Source organism: Fringilla coelebs, assembly GCF_963513975.1.
Source record: "Fringilla coelebs genome assembly, chromosome: 14".
Classification (NCBI taxonomy): domain Eukaryota; kingdom Metazoa; phylum Chordata; class Aves; order Passeriformes; family Fringillidae; genus Fringilla; species Fringilla coelebs.
In genome coordinates, this window is record NC_140040.1 from 19,385,432 (window position 1) to 19,412,067 (window position 26,636).

Genomic DNA, 26,636 nt, shown 5'->3' on the forward strand with positions numbered 1-26,636 from the left:
TGAGGAGAGCTCTCCTGGCTTCCTGGATCCCCACATTGTTCCTTTGTATCCTGCTTGCCATGTACCTTGGCAGAAAAGCCACTTCCCTCCCTGTGTGCCCTGAGCCCTTCCCCAGCTGTGGGAGGCTGGGGTGCACACTCTGCATGTCAGCAGATCTTCTCTCTGTGCTGCTGGGCCAACAACATGCAGACGTAGTTTGATGGATGCTCTGCTGCCTACAAGTGATTTCCAGTTAAAGAAAGCAGAAAGAGTCTCTAGGAAGGACAACTGACCATGCCCTTCTGAAAGAAGAATGGAATAAGAATATAAAATAGTCTGACACTTATGGTATATGCTGTATTGATCATTTCCTGTACATTTCAGTTCATTTGCCCATTCCCACATCATGATTCAGTTTTGATAAGCATTGAGGAGATACCAAGGTCTGTCTGGACCTGGAAAGATTGTGGGATTTTTTTCTGCTTGCTTCATTAAATGGTGATTTTCAGTCTGACAAACATTCTGAATGCCCCTTGTTTCTCTCCCTTCACTGTGATTAGGACAGCAGATTACACAGCAGTGAGTTAGAAGGTGATTATTCCTCTGTATGCTGACAAACTCATTTTGTTTCCTTGGGGTTTTAAAAGCAAACTGTGCCTTCCACAGCTCTTATAAATCTGTGTGTTTTCTTTTTCCAGTCTGACTTTGTTTCATGAGCTGTGCCCAAAACTCCATTCTGTGTTCTTTCAGTTTCTCTGCTGCCTTTTGCTCCAGGTCTATTCCCAGGTATTTTTCCTCCAGGTCATACTGAGGCCAATGGACCAAGCCCTCTCCATTGGGATTTCTGGAAAGAACAGAAGGAGAAGTTAGCTCTCCATTTGCCAATCCATTGCTCTCTCACTGCTCATGTTCAGGGCATTTCAGAAAACCAACAGGTGAGCCCAGCTGATGGGATTCTGGTACCTGAATAAACTGACAGTGTTTTTTGAAAATGCTCATTCAGTGGAACAGCAAAAGTGTAAAAGTTGCCATTCATTTTAGATCTAAAACTCCATTGCAGATGGAGTAACTGCCCTTAGATTATTTTCATCCTCGTTTCTGCTGCTTTTTAAAAACAGACCTTTGAGAAGAGAAATTGCTTCAATATTGATCTTAAATTCTATCAAATTTCTAGGAAGCACCATGTAAGTACTGCTTCAGGCAGGTAAGTATGTCCTGGGCAGCACAGACTGAACTTGAGCTGTAATTAGCACTGTGATTCTCACCCATTTTTAGCAAAGTTGGTCCAGTATCTCATAACAGTTCTGCTAAGTTCATTTTCTTCTTTTGTAGCACCTCCTGGAAAAGGGAGAGATGAAAGGGCCACATTAGAAAGTAAATAATGAATATCAGCCCTGTCAATTGCAACACTTCTCCTGGTTGCCCTGAGCTGTTGGAGGTTTTTCTAGGAGAGACCTGCAGATGAATGATGTACTGAAAAGTATCTGCTACTGAAGACAGAAAATGTGTATGCTCATAATAATGCTTATGACATATAAGGTATGTGTATAATAAGTGTAATGTTTATAATGCTTATAAGAGAGAAATTCTATTGTAAATCCCTGCAGTAATTGAAATGAGTAATACTGAGGGTCTAAAAGGAATATGGAGTAAATATGGGTACATCACCAGCTAGGAATGGCTTTCCAAAGACAAAGGCAATCTCAGCTCCATGATCTGCTTTTACAAACGCTGGTACCAAACCTTCCATTGAACTCGGCCGGTGTTGGAATTCATAAAAGTAGACTGGGTTGCCAGCATCTAGAGGATACAGAAAAGTGCTGGTTTGAGAGCTGCAAATACTGCTGCAGAGATGATAAACTTGCATGAAAAACTGTTTTGGTTAAATGAAAAGACTACCAGTGCTCTGGAAAGTGAAAAGTGCTGCACACTGTCCACTCCACCCCCAGACAGAATTCTACAGCTGCTCTGAAGCTGCTGGGTTACCTCTGTGGTATCTGGCCACTTGCACAGATGAGATGACAAAGTAGACATCTCCCATTGCATCCAGGAGGCCATCTCGGACCTGAGCAGGGCTTTCTGCATCTCCCATGTACTCCTTGTACACTCTGTCAACAACTTCAGATGTAAGGCCCTGAAACAGCAATAAAAAGGAATATAATGATGATGAATACCATGAGGAGCAACAGCAGAGGGTGAGCGTGGCCTCTGCACATCCCTGGCTAATCCTCACCAACAGCTTCCAGAGAAAATCCTCAGCTGTGTCAGAGTGTGGCTCAAAGCTGAGACTGGAGTTACACAGCTGTGGATACAGGTGATCTCGGGGAAAAGAGGGATGCAAGATCAAAGGATGAAGCACCTTTAGCTAAGCAGCAGTCAGTGATGCTGACTGTTCTCTCTTCTGTGGAAACACCTTCACAACAGCACAGAAATCCTGCTGGATTTCATAAAATCCATTGATTGTTGTAGATGACCATCATTTGTTCAGAACAAGCCTGGGCTCTGCATTTCCGAGTTCATGGTGGATGTTTGTGTCATTGAATGATCTTTGCAAGTACTGGCGCTGCTTCTGGAGTCCATAATTCTTACCTCATAATCTGTACTTTTTAATGCAGTAGTTTCAGCAGACCAGAAAGGCACCAGAGAGCCAAGAGATTTGTAAATGCCAGGGAAGCAAAACCTCAAGAAAGGTGAACAAAGGTGTCAGTGCACCCCAAACCTCTCGGGCTTTCCTTTCCAGTGCCCAGCTACTGCTTTAGGAGGTTGTGTCCCATAGGTCTCCTGCCAGAGCTGCTGGTACTCTGCATGTCCTGCATTACATGGGGGGATCTAAAATGTCCCGAGATGTGGAGGAATAGTATGTAAGAAAATAAAGATAGTGCAGAAGTTAATCTCACTCTTGAGGAGCTGCAGCTGTACTAATCACCGGAGATTAGGAACTGGCCTGTCTTTAATAGGCCAGAGCTATGTCCAATAAGAAGAGTGGTACAAAAGAGTGGGTTGGCTGGTTGGGAATGCAGATGGTGTTTGTTGTTTGTGCTGTGAAAAGAGATAGGGTTTTTTAGCTGTACTGTGAAGTAGGAGTTAGTGTTGTGAGGAGCTGCCCATGAGAAATTATTGGGTAGTTATGGAACTTTTGCAATAAGATGACCACAACTGATGACCCTGATGTCATCCTGTTGTGATTTGGGCAGAGAGCTGTAGAGAGAGCAGTAAAGAGGTGATCCTGTGGTTGTTTGGGAAAAAGGTGTTAAATATTAAGCAACGTGATCCCGAGGGGATTCAGGAAGGTGACTGCAGACCTAAGTGATGTAAGATGGTGGAGCTTAGGGACTGAGCAGGCAGACCGAGGGCTTGGGGGCCCTAAAATCTAGATGAGTTGTAGCCTGGCAGACTTGAGCCTGAAAGAAATGCAGGCAGACCTCTACATGTCTAGGCGATGTATGAGACACCACCCCCAAGAAGAAGGGTGCTGGATATGAGGGGTGGTTGCTACACACTTTACTTATTTGGCACATTGGAGCCAGCCCTGCCCCCCTCTGCCAAGGTATGGGCACAGTCCGGCAGAGACCCAGGACGGTGCTGGGTTCCCCCAGAATGGCAGTGTGTGCAGCAGGACACAAGCTGTAACATGGAGCTCTGAGAGGCAGAGTCAGAGCTGCACAGACAACATGTAAGAGAAGCCTTCCAAAATTGTATAGTGGCCATCTCCACGGTAACCCGATGTGATTCGGGATTGGGCTGTGGGTGAGGTGCAGCCGGAGATGGAGCCCAGCGTAGCCCTGAGAGCAGCCGGGGATGCTGCCTGGTCCAGACCTGACAGGCTTTGACACCTGGAGTACAGGTGAGCCGCTGGGGACACAATGGGAAGTAAGATATCAAGAGAAGAACAGATTGCTTCATCTACATGGCAAACAGAGCAGGGCAAGAGAGGTTTGCAGTGGCCAACTAGTACAACAAAGAACTGGCAAGAGAATTCACTGTAAAAGGAAGAAGAGAATTATTAAAACAGCAGCTGGAGCTGGGGCAGAGTAGCTCTAAGAAATACATCAGTATATTGTATTTTTTTGCTGATGAAACATGTGCGTTTTGTTTGTGAATTGCAACTATTAATCTTTGCTTAGGTATAAGTGAAATTTTATATTCCATAAGCGTAAGTACACTTGACAGATTCTAGATCAATGTTGTTCAAGTCACATAGGTATTGATAAAATTATGTAACTGTTGATTTGTACTATCCTAATACATAGCCTTTAACTTATTCTTGTGAGCTGTCTTATAAAATTGTACAGCTATTGATTTTGTCAGTATTCTAGAAGTGTAAGTTTATGAGTTTCTAATAGTATGTAATATAAGTTTAGGTAATGAATCAAGGTCAGCACGCAGACATGTTCCAAAGTTAAATAGAACTGGGTTTACTGTCTTTTGCAGAGAGCCCTGCAAAAGATAGTAAACACAACATTAGTATATGAAAAGCCTTAGGTTGATGTTCTAGACTGTGAAAAGCAAAACTAAATCAGAACTTAGAAACATATGTTCTTGTTGTGACGTGTTGCCTGAACATTTGTATACTGCTAGTCCTAAGTGAGATATGTGAATATGTTATAATATGAATTTACTCAACCATATCTTTCTAGAGATGCTGCAACTTTGTAATTGAAAGAAAAGGGAGAATTGTGGAAGGATAGAATGTAAGAAAATAAAGATAGTGCTGAAGGTAGTCTCACACCTGAGGAGTTGCAGCTGAACTAATCACCAAACATTAGGAACAGCCTTGCCTTTAATAGGCCACAGCCTTGTCCAGTAAGAAGAGGACCACAAAAGAGTGGACTGGCTGTGCTGTGAAGAGAGATGGGGTTTGTTGGTTGTGCTGTGAGGAGCTGCCAATGAGAAATCACCAAGAAGGTATGGAACTTTTGCAATAAGATGACAACATCAAGAGACCTTGTTGAGCTACCTGCATCGCTCCTGGATTCCCACAGAACTCCTTTTGAAGAAGATGGTCATTCAGGCTGGAAATGTAGAGGGTATTTCCAGTCACTGGAGGTAACACGAGTGCAGCACATCTGTGCCTGTTTCTGCCCTGTTTCAGGGAGCTGTCCAGCACAATTGCATTTCCCTGTGAAATGTGTCCCTCCAGGGGTAAAAACAGCCAGGGCAGCCAAGCAGCAGCACTGGGCTGTTCTGAAACTGGTCTCCTACCTTAATGAATACTGCTAAGTTGCTCTGTAAAATTTGACGTGCCACATCTTTATCCAGACCATCCACGAAAGGAGGAAATTTCATCATCTGTGTGATACAGAGAATTGCGCTTAGTGAAACAGATTTTATTTAAAAAATATTTATATATCAAAATATTTCATGTCTTACCATAGGCAGTCCCCATCCAAATTCACAGTTATTTACTCCTATGATGTATGGGACCTCATTGATTGATTTTTCAGAGAGTAATTCCCTGGGACTCTTTGGAAAAAAAACACCATCTACACATGCACTGCTGAAAAAGACACCCTGAACAAGAAGGGAAAATAGAAAACTTTGTTAATGCATTCATTTTGCTTGTAAAAGAAGTTCAGATATTTACTGCAGTTCCAAAGTGAAGCTAAACGAAAATAGAACATATAATGGTATTGAAGCAGTCTTAACGTTTTGTCTGACTGATTTTTTTGCATTAGGCAGAAGACTCTGTGAAGGTATTTCTAATGTTTGTGAAGCAGAAGTCATTAGATTGAATTTACATCCTTTGTTATTCAATATGGCCACGGATGTGTGGAACAGTGCAGAAAAACAATCTCCCTATTGAAGTTTGAAAGGCACATCAGCATGGTGATAAGATCTTTTAGGTAGGACATAATATATGGTTTGGTTTTCAGGCTCTCCAGAATCATCTGTGCCATTTCCTTTTGCTTGCCCTGGTAGAGCACAACAGCAAAGAACAGCTCCAAGTGAAAGCAGAATGGAAGGGCAGGAATCTATTTGCAGTTTTCAGGCAAGAATTCACTGCAGAGCTGCAGTGCTGTCATGTCCTGAAAAAGTCAAGAACATCAGATTTTACATCCACTTCAGGTTCTCCTAATATTACAGCCCACAAAGAGTATGCTCTGGGATGAAAAGGTCCGAGGTGTCATTTAAATGCAAGAAGAATCACTTCACCTACCATTTTCAGTGTTATCTGTAGTAGTTCTTCTTCTGTTTTTCCTCTCAAGCATTCAACCATTGCAGCTGAACTGGATTTTTCACAGCCAGAGACAGCAGCAATTTTCTGCAAGCAGTGAGAACAAACAGTTTTGGACACATTTCCTCTGTCTGTCTCTACGAGACACCGAGTCCAGCAGGAGCACCAAAGCTCCTGCCCAAAGGCTGCTGGAGCCTGGCTTGTCCCAGCTCCCCAGGGAGGGCACTGAAGCCCTCACAATCCTTCACACCACGGGCTGGGCAGAAGGGGAAAACCTCTGCCTCCAAGGGTTTTTGATACAGAAATATTGTATGACAATGCTGCTAGGTGACAGCCTGGGCAAATAAGGCTGGATGACATAAAGGAGTTAGAGAATAAACCCTCTGCAGGGCAACAGAGAGCACATTCTAGCACTCTTGGTGATGTCTTTTTGGCTGGAGCAAGAGCTGTCATAAGAGGGAACTGTCTCTTTTATGTCCCAGCTCCCAGGTTCTGGAAATTGTTCCTTGCCATTGAAGAGAAAAGAACGAGGTGGAAGCCTGTAGTTCTCAAAATAAAAAAATGGAATAAAGTCTTGTTTATTTGGACAGTACAGGCATCAAAGAGGAGGGGAAGAGAAGAGTATTCAGAGTCTGATACCATTTTCCAGCTAAAAAGTTTAGGTTGACTTTTCTTGAAGACACTACATGTTACAATATTCCTTTAGTTTTCATTCTTCTTTCTTTGTGCATATTTGGGTGTTTGAAAAGCAATATGTCATTAAACATGTACTATTTGCAAGGAGAAATTCTATCTTTAATGACTGCTTTGATTCATGATTCAATATTTTGGACTATTCAATAGTTTCAGATATGCAGAACTATCTGGAAAAAGGAATTACAATTACCACAAGTACTCACCTGTGCATCCTCCTTTGGCTGGTCAGTGAACAAGCCCAGGGCTGCAGTGCCACTCTCTGAAATGGCCTTGTGGAACAAGCCCTTGGCCAGGGGAGATAAGACCTGTGAGAAAGCAAGGACAAGCACTGTGTTGTCCCCAGGGATTTTGCATTTCAGTATCAGCAGTGGCCATTTGGAGCATTTGGAAAGCCCCTGTGCTAAGAGTGTCCTTGTGCAGCCTCTGACCACAGTCCAGCTGTGCAAAGTGCTCTGGCAGCGCTCACAGGGATGGGGAGTTCAGGGCCTTTCCCTTCCCCTGCACTTTGCTCCCAGTGCCTCCCAGCACCACTCTGCAGGGCAGGTACAGATGGAATGTGCCCAAGGCAGTCTGGCTCTGCTGCAGAAGGGCAGGAAGAGCTTTTGGCCAGAGGAAGCAGGGATGTGTGTTCCAGGTACCATGAAGGCTGGCTGGGCTGTGTGACCTGTTCCAAAGCTGGAGGGACTGGAGAAGGAGAGAGTCACAGCCAATGTGCTCCGTGTTGGAGTAAAGATTCTACACAATCACAGGGTCACAAACTGCAGGGCTGCATCAGCTCCCAGAACTATTCACCTCAGTCACTTTGCACAAATGGCTGTCAAAGCAAACAGAAAATGGGCAAGAGTCCACAACTTCTCCTAAGGGACTCTTCTCATGAGATTAGACTTTGAGGGTTTTTTAACGTTGAAAAAAATAAACACCAAACCAAGGTGAATTTAATTCACCCGATGAGTAATAACATTCTGTTACTTAACTACAGCATTTGAGTATGAAAATTGCACATTTATATCATTCAAAATCTGTGTTGTTTTGAATTGTTGTGTTATCAAAGACCCAGGTGATGTGTCTCTTGAACACCGCCCCTTTTCTCTCACTGACGTCCCATGCAGATACTGAAAATGGATGAAGGGGTTTTTCCCCTGAGTAATTCCAATTCAATGTTCCTGTGAACTTACAAGAGCAGAGACACTGATTCCTCCTGCCGATTCTCCAAAGATAGTGACAGATCCTGGATCTCCTCCAAAATGCAAGATATTTTCCTGAATCCACCGAAGAGCCGCCACTTGGTCTAAATATCCCCAGTTACCTCGGGCATGCTCATCACCAGTGCTGCAGGGAGAGAACAGATTTGTTCAAATGCTCAATGCAAGCCAAGAGGGAGGGGAAAATACAGTCTGTGGTGTGAGAAATCATCTGCCATTCCCTACACACCACTTCCCTCCACTGCTGACAAATGGATGGCTCAGGAATCCCTGAGACTGGAGCTGCAGCCCCACAAGAACAGATGTGGAAGCTGCCTTGGGACTGGAAATTGTCCCCAGCGCTTGCAGGTGCAGTTCAGAAATGTTTCTTTGCATGAGCAGGTCTTATGCACTTCTCTTTACAAAGGCTTTGCACACATCCTTTTGGAAGTCCCTTAGGAAAAACTGAGATCAAGCAACTTACCTGAAATATCCAGTAATACCTAATCTGTACTGAATTGTTACAACCACCACGTTGTCAAAGGCTGCTATTGCTGAGCCATCATATGATGAAGCTGCTCCTAAAACTAATGCACCTCCATGGATCCATACTAGCACCTGGAAAAAGAAACACAGGATCAACCCAGCCCAGGTAAGAGCCCCCAGTGACAAAAATGAACTATAGCTTATGATAGAACATTTTGTGCTATTTCACTCCTGCTTCTTTCTGATTATGTTTTACAAATTGTAGAAATCTTTTAAATCTAAGGCCTGCAGGGCTACAAAATGGCACTGCTTTTGTTCAATGCTTACACTGTGTCAGTACCCTGTGACCTTGGACAGATCATTTAGATTAAATCAAGTACTGCTTAGCTAAAATGCCAATACAATTTTACTTGTAAAATAGGACTTTGTGTTGCTTTAATTGCAGCTAATATGTGCTGGGACAAAGCATATAAGTTGTTCATCACTACAGAAGTGGCCCTGCATGTCTGCTCATGGCAGAGGTTGAAGTTTTCCTGACAGATAATTTTGCTCAAGGTGTTATAAGGATTTTGCTTACAGGCAGCTTCTCCTCTTTTCCTGTAGAAACAGGTGTGTACAAATTTAGGTACAAACAATCCTCAGACACTTGCAGAGGAACTTTCTCTTTTCTGTTGGTAACCATGTCTGAAACAAACTGTCCTTGTACTTGGTCCTGTAGACACCTGAATAAATGAAAAAGTAACAAGGAAGAGAATTCACTAAATGAGTTAATTATAAACCTGAAAGCTGTGAAGAGAAGCTTTTTGTACTTCCACAATGGAGTGCAACCCAGAAACTGATCTGCAATCACACTTTGTGATTGCTATGTGAAATACATATGAAAATATAAATGAATTATTTGAAGTCTCCAATAGCTTTTACATTGCAATGTATATATCTTCCTTGAGACACTAAACAAGGGCAGTAAGACAAGGGGAGTGAGACATTTCCAAGGTAGATTGGAATTGCTGTGCATTTCTTATGTGCCCTTTTAAGCACTTGACTCAGGAGTTTCCCCCTACCCTAATGCTGTATTCCAACATTTGCTCAGCTCCTTTCTGTCCATGCTCCAAAGGTTTACAGGGATTGGTAAGGGATGGCCAAGTGCTCCTGAGGCAGAGCATGGTCTGTACGTGCTGCTCCATCTCAGCTCACCACTGATGCCCATCAAACAGCAGCTTTGGTACAGAGAGCAGCTCCCAGAGTGTCTTTAGAATTGCATCCACTGGAAGAGCTGCAGGTGCAATGAGGGGGCACCAAGGAATTTGTCTTCATGGATGGCCCAGTGTGCACATCAGTGTCATGGAAGTGCCCAGAGTTTAACATCACGGAAGGTTCAGAGGTTTGGTCATTGCCTTACATTGGGGGGTAGGAAGTGGCATCTCTGACACCTTCCCATGGCTCAGGTGGCTGGGGTTCAGAAAACCTCAGAGATCCAACTGGAGGCTTGGCAAAAGGAAGTCCCAGAAAGACATTTACAGTCCTCTCAGCTGTGTCCACCTTGAATTGGTACCCTCGGACTCGGCCGTATTTGGTCTCTGCTTCTGGTTGTTCTGTGGGACAGCAGCACAGAGTCACATCATTGCTCTGTTTGTAATAATTGCTAGATTTGCTACTTAAACATAGAGGTTTTGTTCATTTCAACAAGTCGATTTTATAGATAAAGCTTCAACAAACTCTCATTGGCTTTGACAGTACACTTCCTTAATCTGGTCTTTTATTTTACTCTTTTATTTTACTAATTTGATTACTAGTGTTTACTCATTTAAATTTTAGATTTACCAATTTGTTCTAACACACTTCCAGTATTCCTTAATTAAATCATTAGAGCTGACATTAATTTAGCCTTCATTTTGATTGGTCTGTATGTCCATCTCCTTCAGGCATATAATATCTATTGTCTTTCCACCCACACCTTAGTGGTTCCATAGAGATATTAATCTTTATTATGCCCTGTGTTGTTAGAAAAAACTCCAATAGATTGCTGTCATAAGAAAAGACAATCAACAGAGAAAATATATTCTAGACCCTTGAGAGTATGTACAGCCAGAAGGAAAAGCTTCTAACATACAGAAAAATAGTTTGGCACAATTTATTGCTTAACATTTAAGCAAGACTCATTTTAAGATGTGAGTGGAAGTTCTAACATCAAATTACAGATGTTTTAATGTGGCTGCTCAGCCTTAGCAGGCAAGATTTTGGGACAGGGATTTGATTTTGCTATTTGCAAAGAACACAAGTAAGACAAAAGACTGAAAGCAGATTAAAAACGTAAATGAAATTTTAGCTATTGCATCTCAGTTTGTGTGCCCACCCCTGCCCAGGGTTTGTGCCCATCCCTGCCCAGGGTTGGAGCCCATCCCTGCCCAGGTTTGGAGCCCATCCCTGCCCAGGGTTTGTGCCCATCCCTGCCCAGGTTTGAAGCCCATCCCTGCCCAGGGTTGGAGCCCATCCCTGCCCAGGGTTAGTGCCCATCCCTGCCCAGGGTTAGTGCCCATCCCTGCCCAGGGTTTGAAGCCCATCCCTGCCCAGGTTTGAAGCCCATCCCTGCCCAGGGTTTGGAGCTCATCCCTGCCCAGGGATGGAGCCCTGCTCTCGGCTGGCCCCGGGAGGCAGCTGCGGGTGCCCTCTCGCCCCGCAGGTGCCCTGGGCCGTCGCCCCGGTGTTTACCTGTGGCCACCAGCGCCGTGCCCCCGAGGAAGAGGATGCAGGCCAGCAGCGCCGTGTCCCTCGCAGCTGCCATGGTGCCACTGGCACCGAGCCCGCAGGCCGGGCCTTTATAGGCTCGGCCCGGGCCAGCTGACGCAAGGCAAACCCGGGTGAGGCGAGGGAGGGCTCGGGCTGCGAGCCAGGCAGTGCCGGGCTCGGGCCGGGAGCGGGGAGCCCTCCTGCCCACGGGGCTCCTGCCGCCTCCCCAGTGCTCCTCTGCCTTGGCATTCGCAGAATCCCGGGCACCGCGGCTCGGAATGCTTTGGAACCAGCCTGGCATTGCCGGGAGCGGGCTCCTGCTGCTGCAGCACCTCCGGCTGCGGCAGCGGGGGAGGCTCTGCTCACCTGCGCTGCGCACACCTGCAGGGCACCCCTCGGCTCTACTCGCTTCCGTTCACTGCCTTTGGTACTGACACAATCTGTGCGCGAAACACAATCTAGCCAGGACCAAACCAACAGCCCTGCAAGGGTACCTGTACCGAAGGAAAAGTGGAGTCATTTTTATTCTCAGAAAAGCATTTTTATGACAAGAACAACAACACTAGAAAAATGGCAGCTTTTTCCTGCAGGGTGCAGGAGGCACCTGTCACTCAGTTCTGTGTGTTTAGGGATGTTTGGAATGGTGTTGCAATGGAGTAACAACAGGAAGGAGATGAATGACCAGCTTTTGTGAAGTGAGAGCAAGATTAAAGGGTGGTATTTGGGTGGTGACTCTATATCTAATGCCTCTTGAAAATCCAGAGGATTTACTTTTAATCGTTTCACATCTATAAATGAAGAATGATATGAAAAGGAGAGAACAGAATAGCTGAGTAGAGATTTTCTGCTCACATTAACGAAGAGGTTGTGTTGGTTTTATGTAGGTAATAGGCTCTGCCTTTTTTTTTTTTTTTTTTTTTTGGTTTCTGACTCAGAGGCTCTGAGTCAGAAAACTGCCCAGAAAGGCAGTTTTGCAATTTCAGATCATGTGAATTCTCATTTGTCAGAAACTGCATTTCAAAGAATCAGCTGATCTGAAGACAGAATGCTTTGTGTTGGAAGCAGTCTCAAAGCTCTACTCATGCCACCTCTGCCATGGGCAGGGACAGTTTCCTGTCCAAGCTGGCCTTGGGCACTGCCAGGGATGGGGCAGCCACAGCTGCTCTGGGTGCCAGAGCCTCAGCACCCTCAGAGGGAGGAATTTCTTCTGTCCATCTGATTTAAACCTACCTTAGTTGGTTTGAAGTCATTCCCCCTTGTCCTGTTGCTAAATGCCCTTGGCAAATGCCCCTCTGCATTTTCCTTGTAGGCTGCCTTGGGCTCCTGCAAGGGGCTCTCAGGTGTCCCCAGAGCCTTCTCCTGTCCAGGCTGAACAGCCCAGCTCTCTCAGCCTGTCTCCACAGGAGAGCTGCTCCATTTCTGCAGATCCATTCCTGCTCACACCTCTCTTTACAGCTGCCAGTGGCTTCCAGGACCCAGAGTCCTCAAATTAGTTTAGCACATCTCTTATGCCCTTGGTAATGCTGGGTGCTGTGGCTGTGCCTGTGCACTTTACTCCAAATGCTCCTTGTGCACTTTACTCCAAATCTTCCCCTGTGTATGGGCACAGGACAAGGTCCCTGCCTATCAGCCCAGGTGTGATTTACAGCCCTGGAGATAAACCCCACTCAGCTTTAACCGGGCTGCTCCCAGGGCAGACTGGTGGCAGGCACTGCAGGTGCCCCGGGCAGTGCTGGCTGTGTCTCCAGCCTGTGCTGGGTTTGTGGTGGCTCCTGAGCTCTGCCCCAGTGCCCTGCAGGCCCTGCCAGGCTGTGCTGGGTGCAGCTCCTGGGGCTGAGGGCACGGCCAGGAGTCACTGTGCACTGCCAGACGGGGAATGCTGTGAGTCTCAGCTGCTGAGAAAACAAGGAGCACTCTCGACTCACATGGAATTATACTAAAGACACTGAAAAAAGATAAACCTGTTAAGGGAAAATTCCTGTTAGAGGTTGCAAGTGAACATTTTGCTTCTAGTTCTTTGGTTTCTGGTGACTTGCAATTACTAACAGTGTTTTCAACTATCACATGGGAATCAAATGCACCAGATATCTGCTGTGTTCTTAAATTATGATGTTATTATTTTCAGTTTTGAAACAAGCATTGGTAAAGTTCTACAAATTTATAACAGTCAACAAAAATCAACAGGACCCCCACTGCTGAAATGCTTTCTATGCAGATTCTGCATTTGACAGCAGCTTTAGCTAGAAACAAATCCAGTGCTGTCCCCAGTCCAGGCTCAAGAGGCCAAAAGCCTTCACTGTAACCCCTGTGTTAAATATTTCTTGAAGAAAATATTTTCAGTAACCACGTTCAGCAACTGTTTTTACGGCAACCTTTACTCAACCTTCAGGTGTCTTTCCATCAGCCAGCTCTCTAACCAAAATCCCTAAAAAGAAACTCCTAAAAATACAATTGAAATGCAAGAAAAGCTTCAGCCCTGTAAAGAAAGAAGTGTGGAATGTCATGATATGAAGTCATGCCATTTGGCACAGAACTGGTTTCAGAGATTAACCATCCAGTGCACCACCTGGGGCCCATGAACTCTGCTCAGTCACTCAGAAACAGCTGAGCTAAAACCACTTTGGAGTGACTCCAGATTTGGCAGCACTGGGTGCACTGCTCTGTTCTTCCTGCACAGCACCCCAGGGGTTCCTAAAGGAGCTTCCAGACAATTCAGGTTTAGTGAGAGTCCCATCGAGATCCTCAGCCAGCACACAGGAAACCACACAATTCCTTCAGTTTCACCATGAACTGCAGACCTGTTCTCACCTTTCTGACATCATCTGTTCCAAATCAAGACACTCTCTCTGCTGATACTCCTTCAGTAGCTTATCTACATGATCCATATCAAGGAATCCCATGCAATCTTCCTCATCCACAACATTAATGTAGAAGGGCTGGAACACAGGAGCTGGACCAGCCATTGCCATCACCATGTCCTCACTGGATGGACAGTGAGCTGCAGGATGTGTGTCCTGGGCACCTGGGCCATCCATGTCCTCACTGGCTGCAGGATGTGTGTCCTGGGCACCTGGGCCACTGGCAGGCTCAGACAGGTGGAGCTGCTGGAGCTGGGATGCACATGTTCTGTGGGGTTGGTGGTCAGAGACAGGGATGAAACACACTGACACATTGACACACAGACACACAGACACACAGATACACACAGAGGCAGTCACAGGCACACACCCATGCACACACCCCCAGAGCTCCATGTGACAAACTAGGGGCTTTATGGTTCAGAGCCCTCTTATACAGGGAGTTCAGAACTCCTGGGTTCAGACAGCTCATGGGTCTGAGTCTCACACTGCCCAACCCCTGAGCAGTGAGATGCCTGCTGCCCAAGATGGAACCTGATAAGTGCAGGTCCCTGTCTATCAGCCCAGGGACTCCAGTGCCACAGAGCTGATGGAGCAGGGAGCACACTCCACCTGGCTGCTCACAGCTTCCTTTACACCAAGCAACTCAAGGGAGGCACAGGCAGCTCTCTGAACCCCCTGTGGGGCTGAGGTCATTGGAACTCTTATGAATAAGAGCTTGACTAGGCCAATATTCAAGCAACATTCAATTTATTAATTAATTATGGTAAAGTATGAGGAAAACAGCGCTGGGTACAGTGGAGGCAGTTTTCCCTCCAACTGCACACTGATATTTGGGCTTACAGATATTTATAGAGGTACTTAGAAGCTTTCTCAGCAGTTTCTATTTCTACTTGTTTTTATCACAATTCTATACACTATTGTGATCTAGTTTTTCTCAGGATGTGTCCCAAAAATAAGATCCCCAGATGGTGGTGGCAGCCTCCGAGATGTTGGTCCAGTTTCTGCAAGAACAATGACAAATCCCATCTGGTGAAGTCCAGCTCCCCAGATGTGGGTCCCCCTTGTTATTACAAGGGCTATCAGTGATGTCCAGCTTCCCTTGAAGATGCAAATCCTTGAGGTGATGTCCTCTTCCTTTCTCAAGCTGTTTTTCTCAGTTTTGTTAAGGAGGGAGATAAGCACATTTCCTTTCTATACATTCCAAAGCTATAGTTTCAAGGATACAATCAATATTCCAAAATTATACCAAAAAAGTTACCGTTACAGCACTCTTTAAGGCCTGACTACAAGCAAAGAGCAACATCCCAAATGCTGTAATTCAAATACTCCTAAATTAATCCATGTTAATTGCAAGCAAAGGCTAGGTTCAGAGGCCTTCTTCCATGCTTTACTTTCCTCAGTTATTATTAGAATTTGCAGTCGTCCCATGGTTGGTATCCACACATATGGCAATCACAAATACACACATTTCCTTTCTGTGCCAGACACGAAACACAGCTTTGTATTTCACAGAACACGTCCAGCCCCAAACCTTAACAAGGCAATTCTGCTGACCAGGAATTTGTGTTTCTAACAGCTGGACATCACTTAGAACTTGTTGGCCGCTCTGTTTCATGGATTCAATCTGCCTCCTTGTTGATCAGGTTTGCAAGGTACAAAGATCAGACTGCAAAGAACATCCTCTCTGATTAAAAATTTGCATATTTCACATTTAGCAACAAGATGATCTGAGAAGCAGGACTGGCACATATCAAACATACTTACTGACTACTGGGAAAGGTGATTATAGTAATCATAGATAATTAATAAACTTCAAAAAAAAGATTAAGGCTTTTATTGACAGAATGTGAAAAACAGACCAGCAGCAGTTCTTGCTGAATCGTATCAGTAAATATACTGCTGAGAATTTCTTCAAGTATAGGTGCAGCTGGGAATCTGCACCAAGTGCCCATGAATACTAAAGCTATGAAATAAAATGAGGTTTGGAACATAATGTAAGGATCTGCTGTTTAAATGTGGCCTATTCACTGTGGCCGTGGTGTTATTTCTTTCTCAGCTGTTTGACAGTGGGCCAGTCTTTAGATTTGGGGTTTAAAATCCAGAGATGGACAGCACACTTCTTCCCACACACTCAGAAACTGCTTTTTTTTCATGCGTCCTAATGTGTGCCTCCCTTCTACCCAGGAGTTATACTTATGGCTTTGCAGTCCCAGAGACACAGGATTTCTTCTGTCTTGTCAGGATAATGATTTTTGTGACTGTACAGGGACAGACACATTGATTCAGCAAGCACACCACTAATGGACATAAAGGCTGTGTCAGAGCAAAAGAAGGGAAGGGATAAGAAATGTGTGACAGAAGTGGCAGTATGTTTGCTGCAATTAGCTGTTACTAATTGCCACAGCTGGTGTTTTTCACAAGTTATGGAAAGTGCAGAAAAGGGGGTGGCCAGGTAGTGCAGATGACACTGCTTGAGATCCACAGGTGTGCAAAAGCAAGTGAACCCAGGGGAGAGGAGGAAGAAGAAGGCACCTACAAAGGGTCAAGCCCTGCAGCAGGAGCTTGGGCTGTCCCTGTGAGAGCCCCTTGGGTGCTGTGGCATGTGGGAGCTGGGCACCAGGTAAAGGGGTAGTTGGAGTAGGGCTGTTTGTTTGTTTATGGACATGAGGAGAGCTCTCCTGGCTTCCTGGATCCCCACATTGTTCCTTTGTATCCTGCTTGCCATGTACCTTGGCAGAAAAGCCACTTCCCTCCCTGTGTGCCCTGAGCCCTTCCCCAGCTGTGGGAGGCTGGGGTGCACACTCTGCATGTCAGCAGATCTCTCTGTGCTGCTGGGCCAACAACATGCAGGGAGCACCACCAGCCTTTGCTCCCCCCTCTGCCTCTGTGCGCCTCTGCCCTGCCAGCACTGCGTCCCCTGCAGCCCCTGGACTGGGCATTTGCCAGGGTGGGTTGAAGCACACACAGTCACAGCCAGAAGCGTTTGTGAAAGAGCCTTAAGCCTCAGGTCGTGTACAGACACCTGAAAAGTTTCATACCTGAAACCATTTAGGTGGCACAAAGAGCCTGGGCACGTTTCTGGCTTCTCGCGTGTGAATTGACCTCTCAGAATGAGCCTCTGTCAGTTCAGTGAAAGAAAAGGAAGTTCCAAAAAAATCAAAGCAACATTTATTTATAACAGTTCATAAAACAGGTAGAGATTTTCTGTCCTCTTTTGTGAGATGTCAAGCCCACCTCACAGACGTAGTTTGATGGATGCTCTGCTGCCTACAAGTGATTTCCAGTTAAAGAAAGCAGAAAGAGTCTCTAGGAAGGACAACTGACCATGCCCTTCTGAAAGAAGAAGGGAATAAGAATATAAAATAGTCTGACACTTATGGTACATGCTGTATTGCTCATTTCCTATACATTTCAGTTCATTTGCCCATTCCCACATCAGTATTCAGTTTTGATATGCATTTAGGAGGTACCAAGGTCTGTCTGGACCTTAAAAGATTGTGGGGATTTTTTTTGCTTGCTTCATTAAATAGTGATTTTCTGACAAAGTCTGACAAACATTCTGAATGCCCCTTGTTCCTCTCCCTTCACTATGATTAGGACAGCAGATTACACAGCAGTGAGTTAGAAGGTGATTATTACTCTGTATGCTGACAAACTCATTTTGTTTCCTTGGGGTTTTAAAAGCAAACTGTGCCTTCCACAGCTCTTATAAATCTGTGTGTTTTCTTTTTCCAGTCTGACTTTGTTTCATGAGCTGTGCCCAAAACTCCATTCTGTGTTCTTTCAGTTTCTCTGCTGCCTTTTGCTCCAGGTCTATTCCCAGGTATTTTTCCTCCAGGTCATACTGAGGCCAATGGACCAAGCCCTCTCCATTGGGATTTCTGGAAAGAACAGAAGGAGAAGTTAGCTCTCCATTTGCCAATCCATTGCTCTCTCACTGCTCATGTTCAGGGCATTTCAGAAAACCAACAGGTGAGCCCAGCTGATGGGATTCTGGTACCTGAATAAACTGACAGTGTTTTTTGAAAATGCTCATTCAGTGGAACAGCAAAAGTGTAAAAGTTGCCATTCATTTTAGATCTAAAACTCCATTGCAGATGGAGTAACTGCCCTTAGATTTTTTTCTCCCTTGTTTCTGCTGTTTTTTTTAAAAAAGATTATTAGGAAGGGAAATTGCTTCAATATTGATCTTAAATTCTATCAAATTTCTAGGAAGCACCATGTAAGTACTGCTTCAGGCAGGTAAGTATGTCCTGGGCAGCACAGACTGAACTTGAGCTGTAATTAGCACTGTGATTCTCACCCATTTTTGGCAAAGTTGGTCCAGTATCTCATAACAGTTCTGCTAAGTTCATTTTCTTCTTTTGTAGCACCTCCTGCAAAGGGAGAGATGAAAGGGCCACATTAGAAACTAAATAATGAGTATCAGCCCTGTCAATTGCAACACTTCTCCTGGTTGCCCTGAGCTGTTGGAGGTTTTTCTAGGAGAGACCTGCAGATGAATGATGTACTGAAAAGTACTGAAGACAGAAGATGTTTATGCTCATAATAATGCTTATAATATATAAGGTATGCTTATAATAAGTATAATGTTTATAATCCTATAAGAGAGAAATTCTATTGTAAATCCCTGCAGTAATTGAAATGAGTAATACTGAGGGTCTAAAAGGAATATGGAGTAAATATGGGTACATCACCAGCTAGGAATGGCTTTCCAAAGACAAAGGCAATCTCAGCTCCATGATCTGCTTTTACAAACGCTGGTACCAAACCTTCCATTGAACTCGGCCGGTGTTGGAATTCATAAAAGTAGACTGGGTTGCCAGCATCTAGAGGATACAGAAAAGTGCTGGTTTGAGAGCTGAAAATACTGCTCCAGAGATGATAAACTTGCATGAAAAACTGCTTTGGTTAAATGAAAAGACTACCAGTTCTCTGGATAGTGAAAAGTGCTGCACACTGTCCACTCCACCCCCAGACAGAATTCTACAGCTGCTCTGAAGCTGCTGGGTTACCTCTGTGGTATCTGGCCACTTGCACAGATGAGATGACAAAGTAGACATCTCCCATTGCATCCAGGAGGCCATCTCGGACCTGAGCAGGGCTTTCTGCATCCCCCATGTACTCCTTGTACACTCTGTCAACAACTTCAGATGTAAGGCCCTGAAACAGCAATAAAAAGGAATATAATGATGATGAATACCATGAGGAGCAACAGCAGAGGGTGAGCGTGGCCTCTGCACATCCCTGGCTAATCCTCACCAACAGCTTTCAGAGAAAATCCTCAGCTGTGTCAGAGTGTGGCTCAGAGCTGAGACTGGAGTTACACAGCTGTGGATACAGGTGATCTTGGGGAAAAGAGGGATGCAAGATCAAAGGATGAAGCACCTTTAGCTAAGCAGCAGTCAGTGATTCTGACTGTTCTCTCTTCTGTGGAAACACCTTCACAACAGCACAGAAATCCTGCTGGATTTCATAAAATCCATTGATTGTCGTAGATGACCATCATTTGTTCAGAACAAGCCTGGGCTCTGCATTTCCGAGTTCATGGTGGATGTTTGTGTCATTGAATGATCTTTGCAAGTACTGGCCCTGCTTCTGGAGTCCTTAATTCTTACCTCATAATCTGTACTTTTCTATGGAGTAGTTTCAGCAGACCAGAAAGGCACCAGAGAGCCAAGAGATTTGTAAATGCCAGGGAAGCAAAACCTCAAGAAAGGTGAACAAAGGTGTCAGTGCACCCCAAACCTCTCGGGCTTTCCTTTCCAGTGCCCAGCTACTGCTTTAGGAGGTTGTGACCCATAGGTCTCCTGCCAGAGCTGCTGGTACTCTGCATGTCCTGCATAACCTGGGTGGATCTAAAATGTCCCAAGAGACCTTGTTGAGGTACCTGCATCACTCCTGGATTCCCACAGAACTCCTTTTGAAGAAGAGGGGCATTCAGACTGGAAGTCTAGAGAGCATTTCCAGTCACTGGAGGTAACAGGAGTGCAGCACATCTGTGCCTGTTTCTGCCCTGTTTCAGGGAGCTGTCCAGCACAATGGCATTTCCCTGTGAAATGTGTCCCTCCAGGGGTAAAAACAGCCAGGGCAGCCAAGCAGCAGCACTGGGTTATTCTGAAACTGGTTTCTTACCTTAATGAAAAATGCCAAGTTGCTCTGTAAAATTTGACGTGCAACATCTTTATCCAGACCATCCACGAAAGGAGGAAATTTCATTCCCTGTGTGATACAGAGCATCATACTTACTAAAACAGCCTCTATGTGCAAAATGATGTTTAAATATCATTTTTATGATTCTCTTACCACAGGAATGACCCATCCAAATTCACAGTTATTTACTCCAATGATGTATGGGACCGCATTGATTGATTTTTCAGACAGTAATTCTCTGGGACTCTTTGGAAAAAATAAACCATCTACACATGCACTGATGGTAACGAAATCCTGAACAAAAAGGAACAAAAGAAAGCTTTGTTAATGCATTTATTTTGCTTCTAAAAGAAGTTCAGATTTTTACTGCTGTTCCAAACTGAAGCCCAATGAAAATACAACAAATAACGGTATCCAAGCCATCTTAACATTTCTCTGACTGATTTTCTACACTTAGCAGGAGGTTCTGTGAAGATTAAGATTATATTTCTAATGTTTGTGAAGCAGAAGTCATTAGATTGAATTTACATCCTTTGTTATTCAATATGGCCATGGATGTGTGGAACAGTGCAGAAAAAAAATTTCTGTACTGAAATATCAAAGGCACATCAGCATGATGATAAGATCTTTTAGGTAGGATATAATATATGGTTTGGTTTTCAGGTTCTCCAGAATCATCTGTGCCATTTTCTTTTGCCTGCCCTGGTCGAGCACAACAGCAAAGAACAGCTCCAAGTGAATGCAGAATGGAAGGGCAGGAACCTGTTTGCAGTTTTCAGGCGAGGTGTCATTGCAGAGCTGCAGTGCTGTCATGCCCTGAAAAAGTCAAGAACATCAGATTTTACATCCACTTCAGGTTCTTCTAATATTACAGCCCACAAAGAGTATGCTCTGGGATGAAAAGGTCCGAGGTGTCATTTAAATGCAAGAAGAATCACTTCACCTACCAATTTCTGTGTTATCTGTAGTAGTTCTTCTTCTGTTTTTCCTCTCAAGCATTCAACCATTGCAGCTGAACTGGATTTTTCACAGCCAGAGACAGCAGCAATTTTCTGCAAGCAGTGAGAACAAACAGTTTTGGACACGTTTCCTCTGTCTGTCTCTACGAGACACCGAGTCCAGCAGGAGCACCAAAGCTCCTGCCCAAAGGCTGCTGGAGCCTGGCTTGTCCCAGCTCCACAGGGACTGGACTGAAGCCCTCACAATCCTTCACACCACGGGCTGGGCAGAAGGGGAAAACCTCTGCCTCCAAGAGTTTTTGATACAGAAATATTGTATGACAATGCTGCTAGATGACAGCCTGGGCAAATAAGGCTGGATGACATAAAGGAGTTAGAGAATAAACCCTCTGCAGGGCAACAGAGAGCACATTCTAGCACTCTTGGTGATGTCTTTTTGGCTGGAGCAAGAGCTGTCATTAGAGGGAACTGTCTCTTTTATGTCCCAGCTCCCAGGTTCTGGAAATTGTTCCTTGCCGTTGAAGAGAAAAGAACGAGGTGGAAGCCTGTAGTTCTCAAAATAAAAAAACGGAATAAAGTCTTGTTTATTTGGACAGTACAGGCATCAAAGAGGAGGGGAAGAGAAGAGTATTCAGAGTCTGATACCATTTTCCAGCTAAAAAGTTTAGGTTGACTTTTCTTGAAGACACTACATGTTACAATATTCCTTTAGTTTTCATTCTTCTTTCTTTGTGCATATTTGGGTGTTTGAAAAGCAATATGTCATTAAACATGTACTATTTGCAAGGAGAAATTCTATCTTTAATGACTGCTTTGATTCATGATTCAATATTTTGGACTATTCAATAGTTTCAGATATGCAGAACTATCTGGAAAAAGGAATTACAATTACCACAAATACTCACTTGCCCATCCTCCTTAGGCTGGTCAGTGAACAAGCCCAGGGCTGCAGTGCCACTCTCTGAAATGGCCTTGTGGAACAAGCCCTTGGCCAGGGGAGATAAGACCTGTGAGAAAGCAAGGACAAGCATGACAAGCTCTGAGTTGTCCCCAGGGATTTTGCATTTCAGTATCAGCAGTGGCCATTTGGAAAGCCCCTGTGCTAAGAGTGTCCTTGTGCAGCCTCTGACCACAGTCCAGCTGTGCAAAGTGCTCTGGCAGCGCTCACAGGGATGGGGAGTTCAGGGCCTTTCCCTCCCCCTGCACTTTGCTCCCAGTGCCTCCCAGCACCACTCTGCAGGGCAGGTACAGATGGAATGTGCCCAAGGCAGTCTGGCTCTGCTGCAGAAGGGCAGGAAGAGCTTTTGGCCAGAGGAAGCAGGGATGTGTGTGCCAGGTACCGTGAAGGCTGGCTGGGCTGTGTGACCTGTTCCAAAGCTGGAGGGACTGGAGAAGGAGAGAGTCACAGCCAATGTGCTCCGTGTTGGAGTAAAGATTCTACACAATCACAGGGTCACAAACTGCAGGGCTGCATCAGCTCCCAGAACTATTCACCTCAGTCACTTTGCACAAATGGCTGTCAAAGCAAACAGAAAATGGGCAAGAGTCCACAACTTCTCCTAAGGGACTCTTCTCATGAGATTAGACTTTGAGGGTTTTTTTACATTGAAAAAAACCATAACCCCAAACCAAGGTGAATTTAATTCACCAGATGAGTAATAACATTCTGTTACTTAACTGCAGCATTTGAGTATGAAAATTGCACATTTTTCTCATTCAAAATCTGTGTTGTTTTGCCTTGTTGTGTTATCAAAGACCCAGGTGATGTGTCACTGGAACACCGGCCCTTTTCTCTCACTGACCTCCCATGCAGATACTGAAAATGGATGGAGGGGTTTTTCCCCTGAGTAATTCCAATTCAATGTTCCTGTGAACTTACAAGAGCAGAGACACTGATTCCTCCTGCCGATTCTCCAAAGATAGTGACAGATCCTGGATCTCCTCCAAAATGCAAGATATTTTCCTGAATCCACCGAAGAGCCGCCACTTGGTCTAAATATCCCCAGTTACCTCGGGCATGCTCATCACCAGTGCTGCAGGGAGAGAACAGATTTGTTCAAATGCTCAATGCAAGCCAAGAGGGAGGGGAAAATACAGTTTGTGGTGTGAGAAATCATCTGCCATTCCCTACACACCACTTCCCTCCACTGCTGACAAATGGATGGCTCAGGAATCCCTGAGACTGGAGCTGCAGCCCCACAAGAACAGATGTGGAAGCTGCCTTGGGACTGGAAATTGTCCCCAGCGCTTGCAGGTGCAGTTCAGAAATGTTTCTTTGCATGAGCAGATCTTCTGCACTTCTCTTTACAAAGGCTTTGCAAACATCCTTTTGGAAGTCCCTTAGGAAAAATTGAAATCAACCAACTTACCTAAAATATCCAGTAATACCTAATCTGTACTGAATTGTTACAACCACCACGTTGTCAAAGGCTGCTATTGCTGAGCCATCATATGATGAAGCTGCTCCTAAAACTAATCCACCTCCATGGATCCATACTAGCACCTGGAAAAAGAAACACAGGATCAACCCAGCCCAGGTAAGAGCCCCCAGTGACAAAAATGAACTATAGCTTATGATAGAACATTTTGTGCTATTTCACTCCTGCTTCTTTCAGATTACGTTTCATAAATTGTAGAAATCTTTTAAATCTAAGGCCTGCAGGGCTACAAAATGGCACTGCTTTTGTTCAATGCTTACACTGTGTCAGTGCTCTGTGACCTTGGACAGATCATTTAGATTAAATCAAGCACTGCTTAGCTAAAATGCAATTTTACTTGTAAAATAGGGTTTTGAGTCTCTTTAATTCCAGCTAATATGAGCTGGGACAAAGCATGTAAGTTGATCATCACTACAGAAGTGGCCCTGCATGTCTGCTCATGGCAGAGGTTGAAGTTTTCCTGACAGATAATTTTGCTCAAGGTGTTATAAGGATTTTGCTTACAGGCAGCTTCTCTTCTTTTCCTGTAGAAACAGGTGTGTACACATTTAGATACAAACAATCCTCAGACACTTGCAGACGAACTTTCTCTTTCCTGTTGGTAATTATGTCTGAAATAAACTGTCCATGTACTTGGTCCTGTAGACACCTGAGTAAATGAAAAAGTAACAAGGAAGAGAATTCACGAAACGAGTTAATTATAAACCTGAAAGCTGTGAAGAGAGGCTTTTTGTACTTCCACAATGGAGTGCAACCCAGAAACTGATCTGCAATCACACTTTGTGATTGCTATGTGAAATACATATGAAAATATAAATGAATAATTTCATATCTCCAATAGCTTTTTACATTGCAATGGTAGGTATTAGCCTTGAGACACTAAACAAGGGCAGTAGGACAAGGGAATTGGACATTTCCAAGGTAGATTGGAATTGCTGTGCATTTCTTATGTGCCCTTTTAAGCACTTGACTCAGGAGTTTCCCCCTACCCTAATGCTGTATTCCAACATTTGCTCAGCTCCTTTCTGTCCATGCTCCAAAGGTTTACAGGGATTGGGAAGGGATGGCCAAGTGCTCCCGAGGCAGAGCATGGTCTGTATGTGCTGCTCCATCTCAGCTCACCACTGATGCCCATCAAACAGCAGCTTTGGTACAGAGAGCAGCTCCCAGAGTGTCTTTAGAAATGCATCCACTGGAAGAGCTGCAGGTGCAATGAGGGGGCACCAAGGAATTTGTCTTCATGGATGGCCCAGTGTGCACATCAGTGTCATGGAAGTGCCCAGAGTTTAACATCACGGAAGGTTCAGAGGTTTGGTCATTGCCTTACATTGGGGGGTAGGAAGTGGCATCTCTGACACCTTCCCATGGCTCAGGTGGCTGGGGTTCAGAAAACCTCAGAGATCCAACTGGAGGCTTGGCAAAAGGAAGTCCCAGAAAGACATTTACAGTCCTCTCAGCTGTGTCCACCTTGAATTGGTACCCTCGGACTCGGCCGTATTTGGTCTCTGCTTCTGGTTGTTCTGTGGGACAGCAGCACAGAGTCACATCATTGCTCTGTTTGTAATAATTGCTAGATTTGCTACTTAAACATAGAGGTTTTGTTCATTTCAACAAGTCGATTTTATAGATAAAGCTTCAACAAACTCTCATTTGCTTTGACAGTACACTTCCTTAATCTGGTCTTTTATTTTACTCTTTTATTTTACTAATTTGATTACTAGTGTTTACTCATTTAAATTTTAGATTTACCAATTTGTTCTAACACACTTCCAGTATTCCTTAATTAAATCATTAGAGCTGACATTAATTTAGCCTTCATTTTGATTGGTCTGTATGTCCATCTCCTTCAGGCATATAATATCTATTGTCTTTCCACCCACACTTTAGTGGTTGCATAGAGATATTAATCTTTATTATGCCCTGTGTTGTTAGAAAAAACTCCAATAGATTGCTGTCATAAGAAAAGACAATCAACAGAGAAAATATATTCTAGACCCTTGAGAGTATGTACAGCCAGAAGAAAAAGCTTCTAACATACCGAAAAATAGTTTGGCACAAGCAAATCCTATTAACATTTAAGCAAGACTCATTTTAAGATGTGAGTGGAAGTTCTAACATCAAATTACACATGTTTTAATGTGGCTGCTCAGCCTTAGCAGGCAGGATTTTGGGACAGGGATTTGATTTTGCTATTTGTAAAGAACACAAGTAAAACAAAAGACTGAAAGCAGATTAAAAATGAAATTTTTAGCTACTGCATCTCAGTTTGTGTGCCCAGCTCAGCCCAGGGTTTGTACCCATCCCTGCCCAGGGTTGGAGCCCATCCCTTCCCAAGGGTTTCTGCCCATCCCTGCCCATGTTTGAAGCCCATCCCTGCCCAGGTTTGAAGCCCATCCCTGCCCAGGTTTGAAGCCCATCCCTGCCCAGGGTTTGGAGCTCATCCCTGCCCAGGGATGGAGCCCTGCTCTCGGCTGGCCCCGGGAGGCAGCTGCGGGTGCCCTCTCGCCCTGCAGGTGCCCTGGGCAGTCGCCCCGGTGTTTACCTGTGGCCACCAGCGCCGTGCCCCCGAGGAAGAGGATGCAGGCCAGCAGCGCCGTGTCCCTCGCAGCTGCCATGGTGCCACTGGCACCGAGCCCGCAGGCCGGGCCTTTATAGGCTCGGCCCGGGCCAGCTGACGCAAGGCAAACCCGGGTGAGGCGAGGGAGGGCTCGGGCTGCGAGCCAGGCAGTGCCGGGCTCGGGCCGGGAGCGGGGAGCCCTCCTGCCCACGGGGCTCCTGCCGCCTCCCCGGTGCTCCTCTGCCTTGGCATTCGCAGAATCCCGGGCACCGCGGGCTCGGAATGCTTTGGAACCAGCCTGGCATTGCCGGGAGCGGGCTCCTGCTGCTGCAGCACCTCCGGCTGCGGCAGCGGGGGAGGCTCTGCTCACCTGCGCTGCACACACCTGCAGGGCACCTCGGCTCTACTCGCTTCCATTCACTGC

General features: G+C 45.1%; 2 protein-coding genes across 2 annotated transcripts; both read right to left on the minus strand.

Moving 5' to 3' along the window:
* Positions 1-375: 375 nt before the first annotated feature.
* LOC311159267 (fatty acyl-CoA hydrolase precursor, medium chain-like) lies at positions 376-11,299 on the minus strand (the record flags this gene model as incomplete). The annotated part of the gene is made up of 13 exons (XM_084215249.1): positions 376-823; positions 1,245-1,317; positions 1,648-1,779; positions 1,966-2,113; positions 5,182-5,268; positions 5,350-5,490; positions 6,137-6,241; positions 7,054-7,155; positions 8,026-8,179; positions 8,516-8,649; positions 9,095-9,239; positions 9,917-10,109; positions 11,227-11,299. 13 exons carry the CDS (start codon positions 11,297-11,299, stop codon positions 649-651), a joined length of 1,662 nt encoding a protein of 553 aa, XP_084071375.1. The 3' UTR covers positions 376-648.
* A 6,101-nt stretch (positions 11,300-17,400) lies between these two features.
* Positions 17,401-26,270, minus strand: LOC311159265 (fatty acyl-CoA hydrolase precursor, medium chain-like; the record flags this gene model as incomplete). Its single annotated transcript, XM_084215246.1, has 14 exons — positions 17,401-17,986; positions 18,409-18,481; positions 18,803-18,934; positions 19,121-19,268; positions 20,241-20,327; positions 20,412-20,552; positions 21,021-21,074; positions 21,206-21,310; positions 22,123-22,224; positions 23,097-23,250; positions 23,587-23,720; positions 24,160-24,304; positions 24,983-25,175; positions 26,198-26,270. 14 exons carry the CDS (start codon positions 26,268-26,270, stop codon positions 17,812-17,814), a joined length of 1,716 nt encoding a protein of 571 aa, XP_084071372.1. The 3' UTR covers positions 17,401-17,811.
* Between the last annotated feature and the right edge of the window lie 366 nt (positions 26,271-26,636).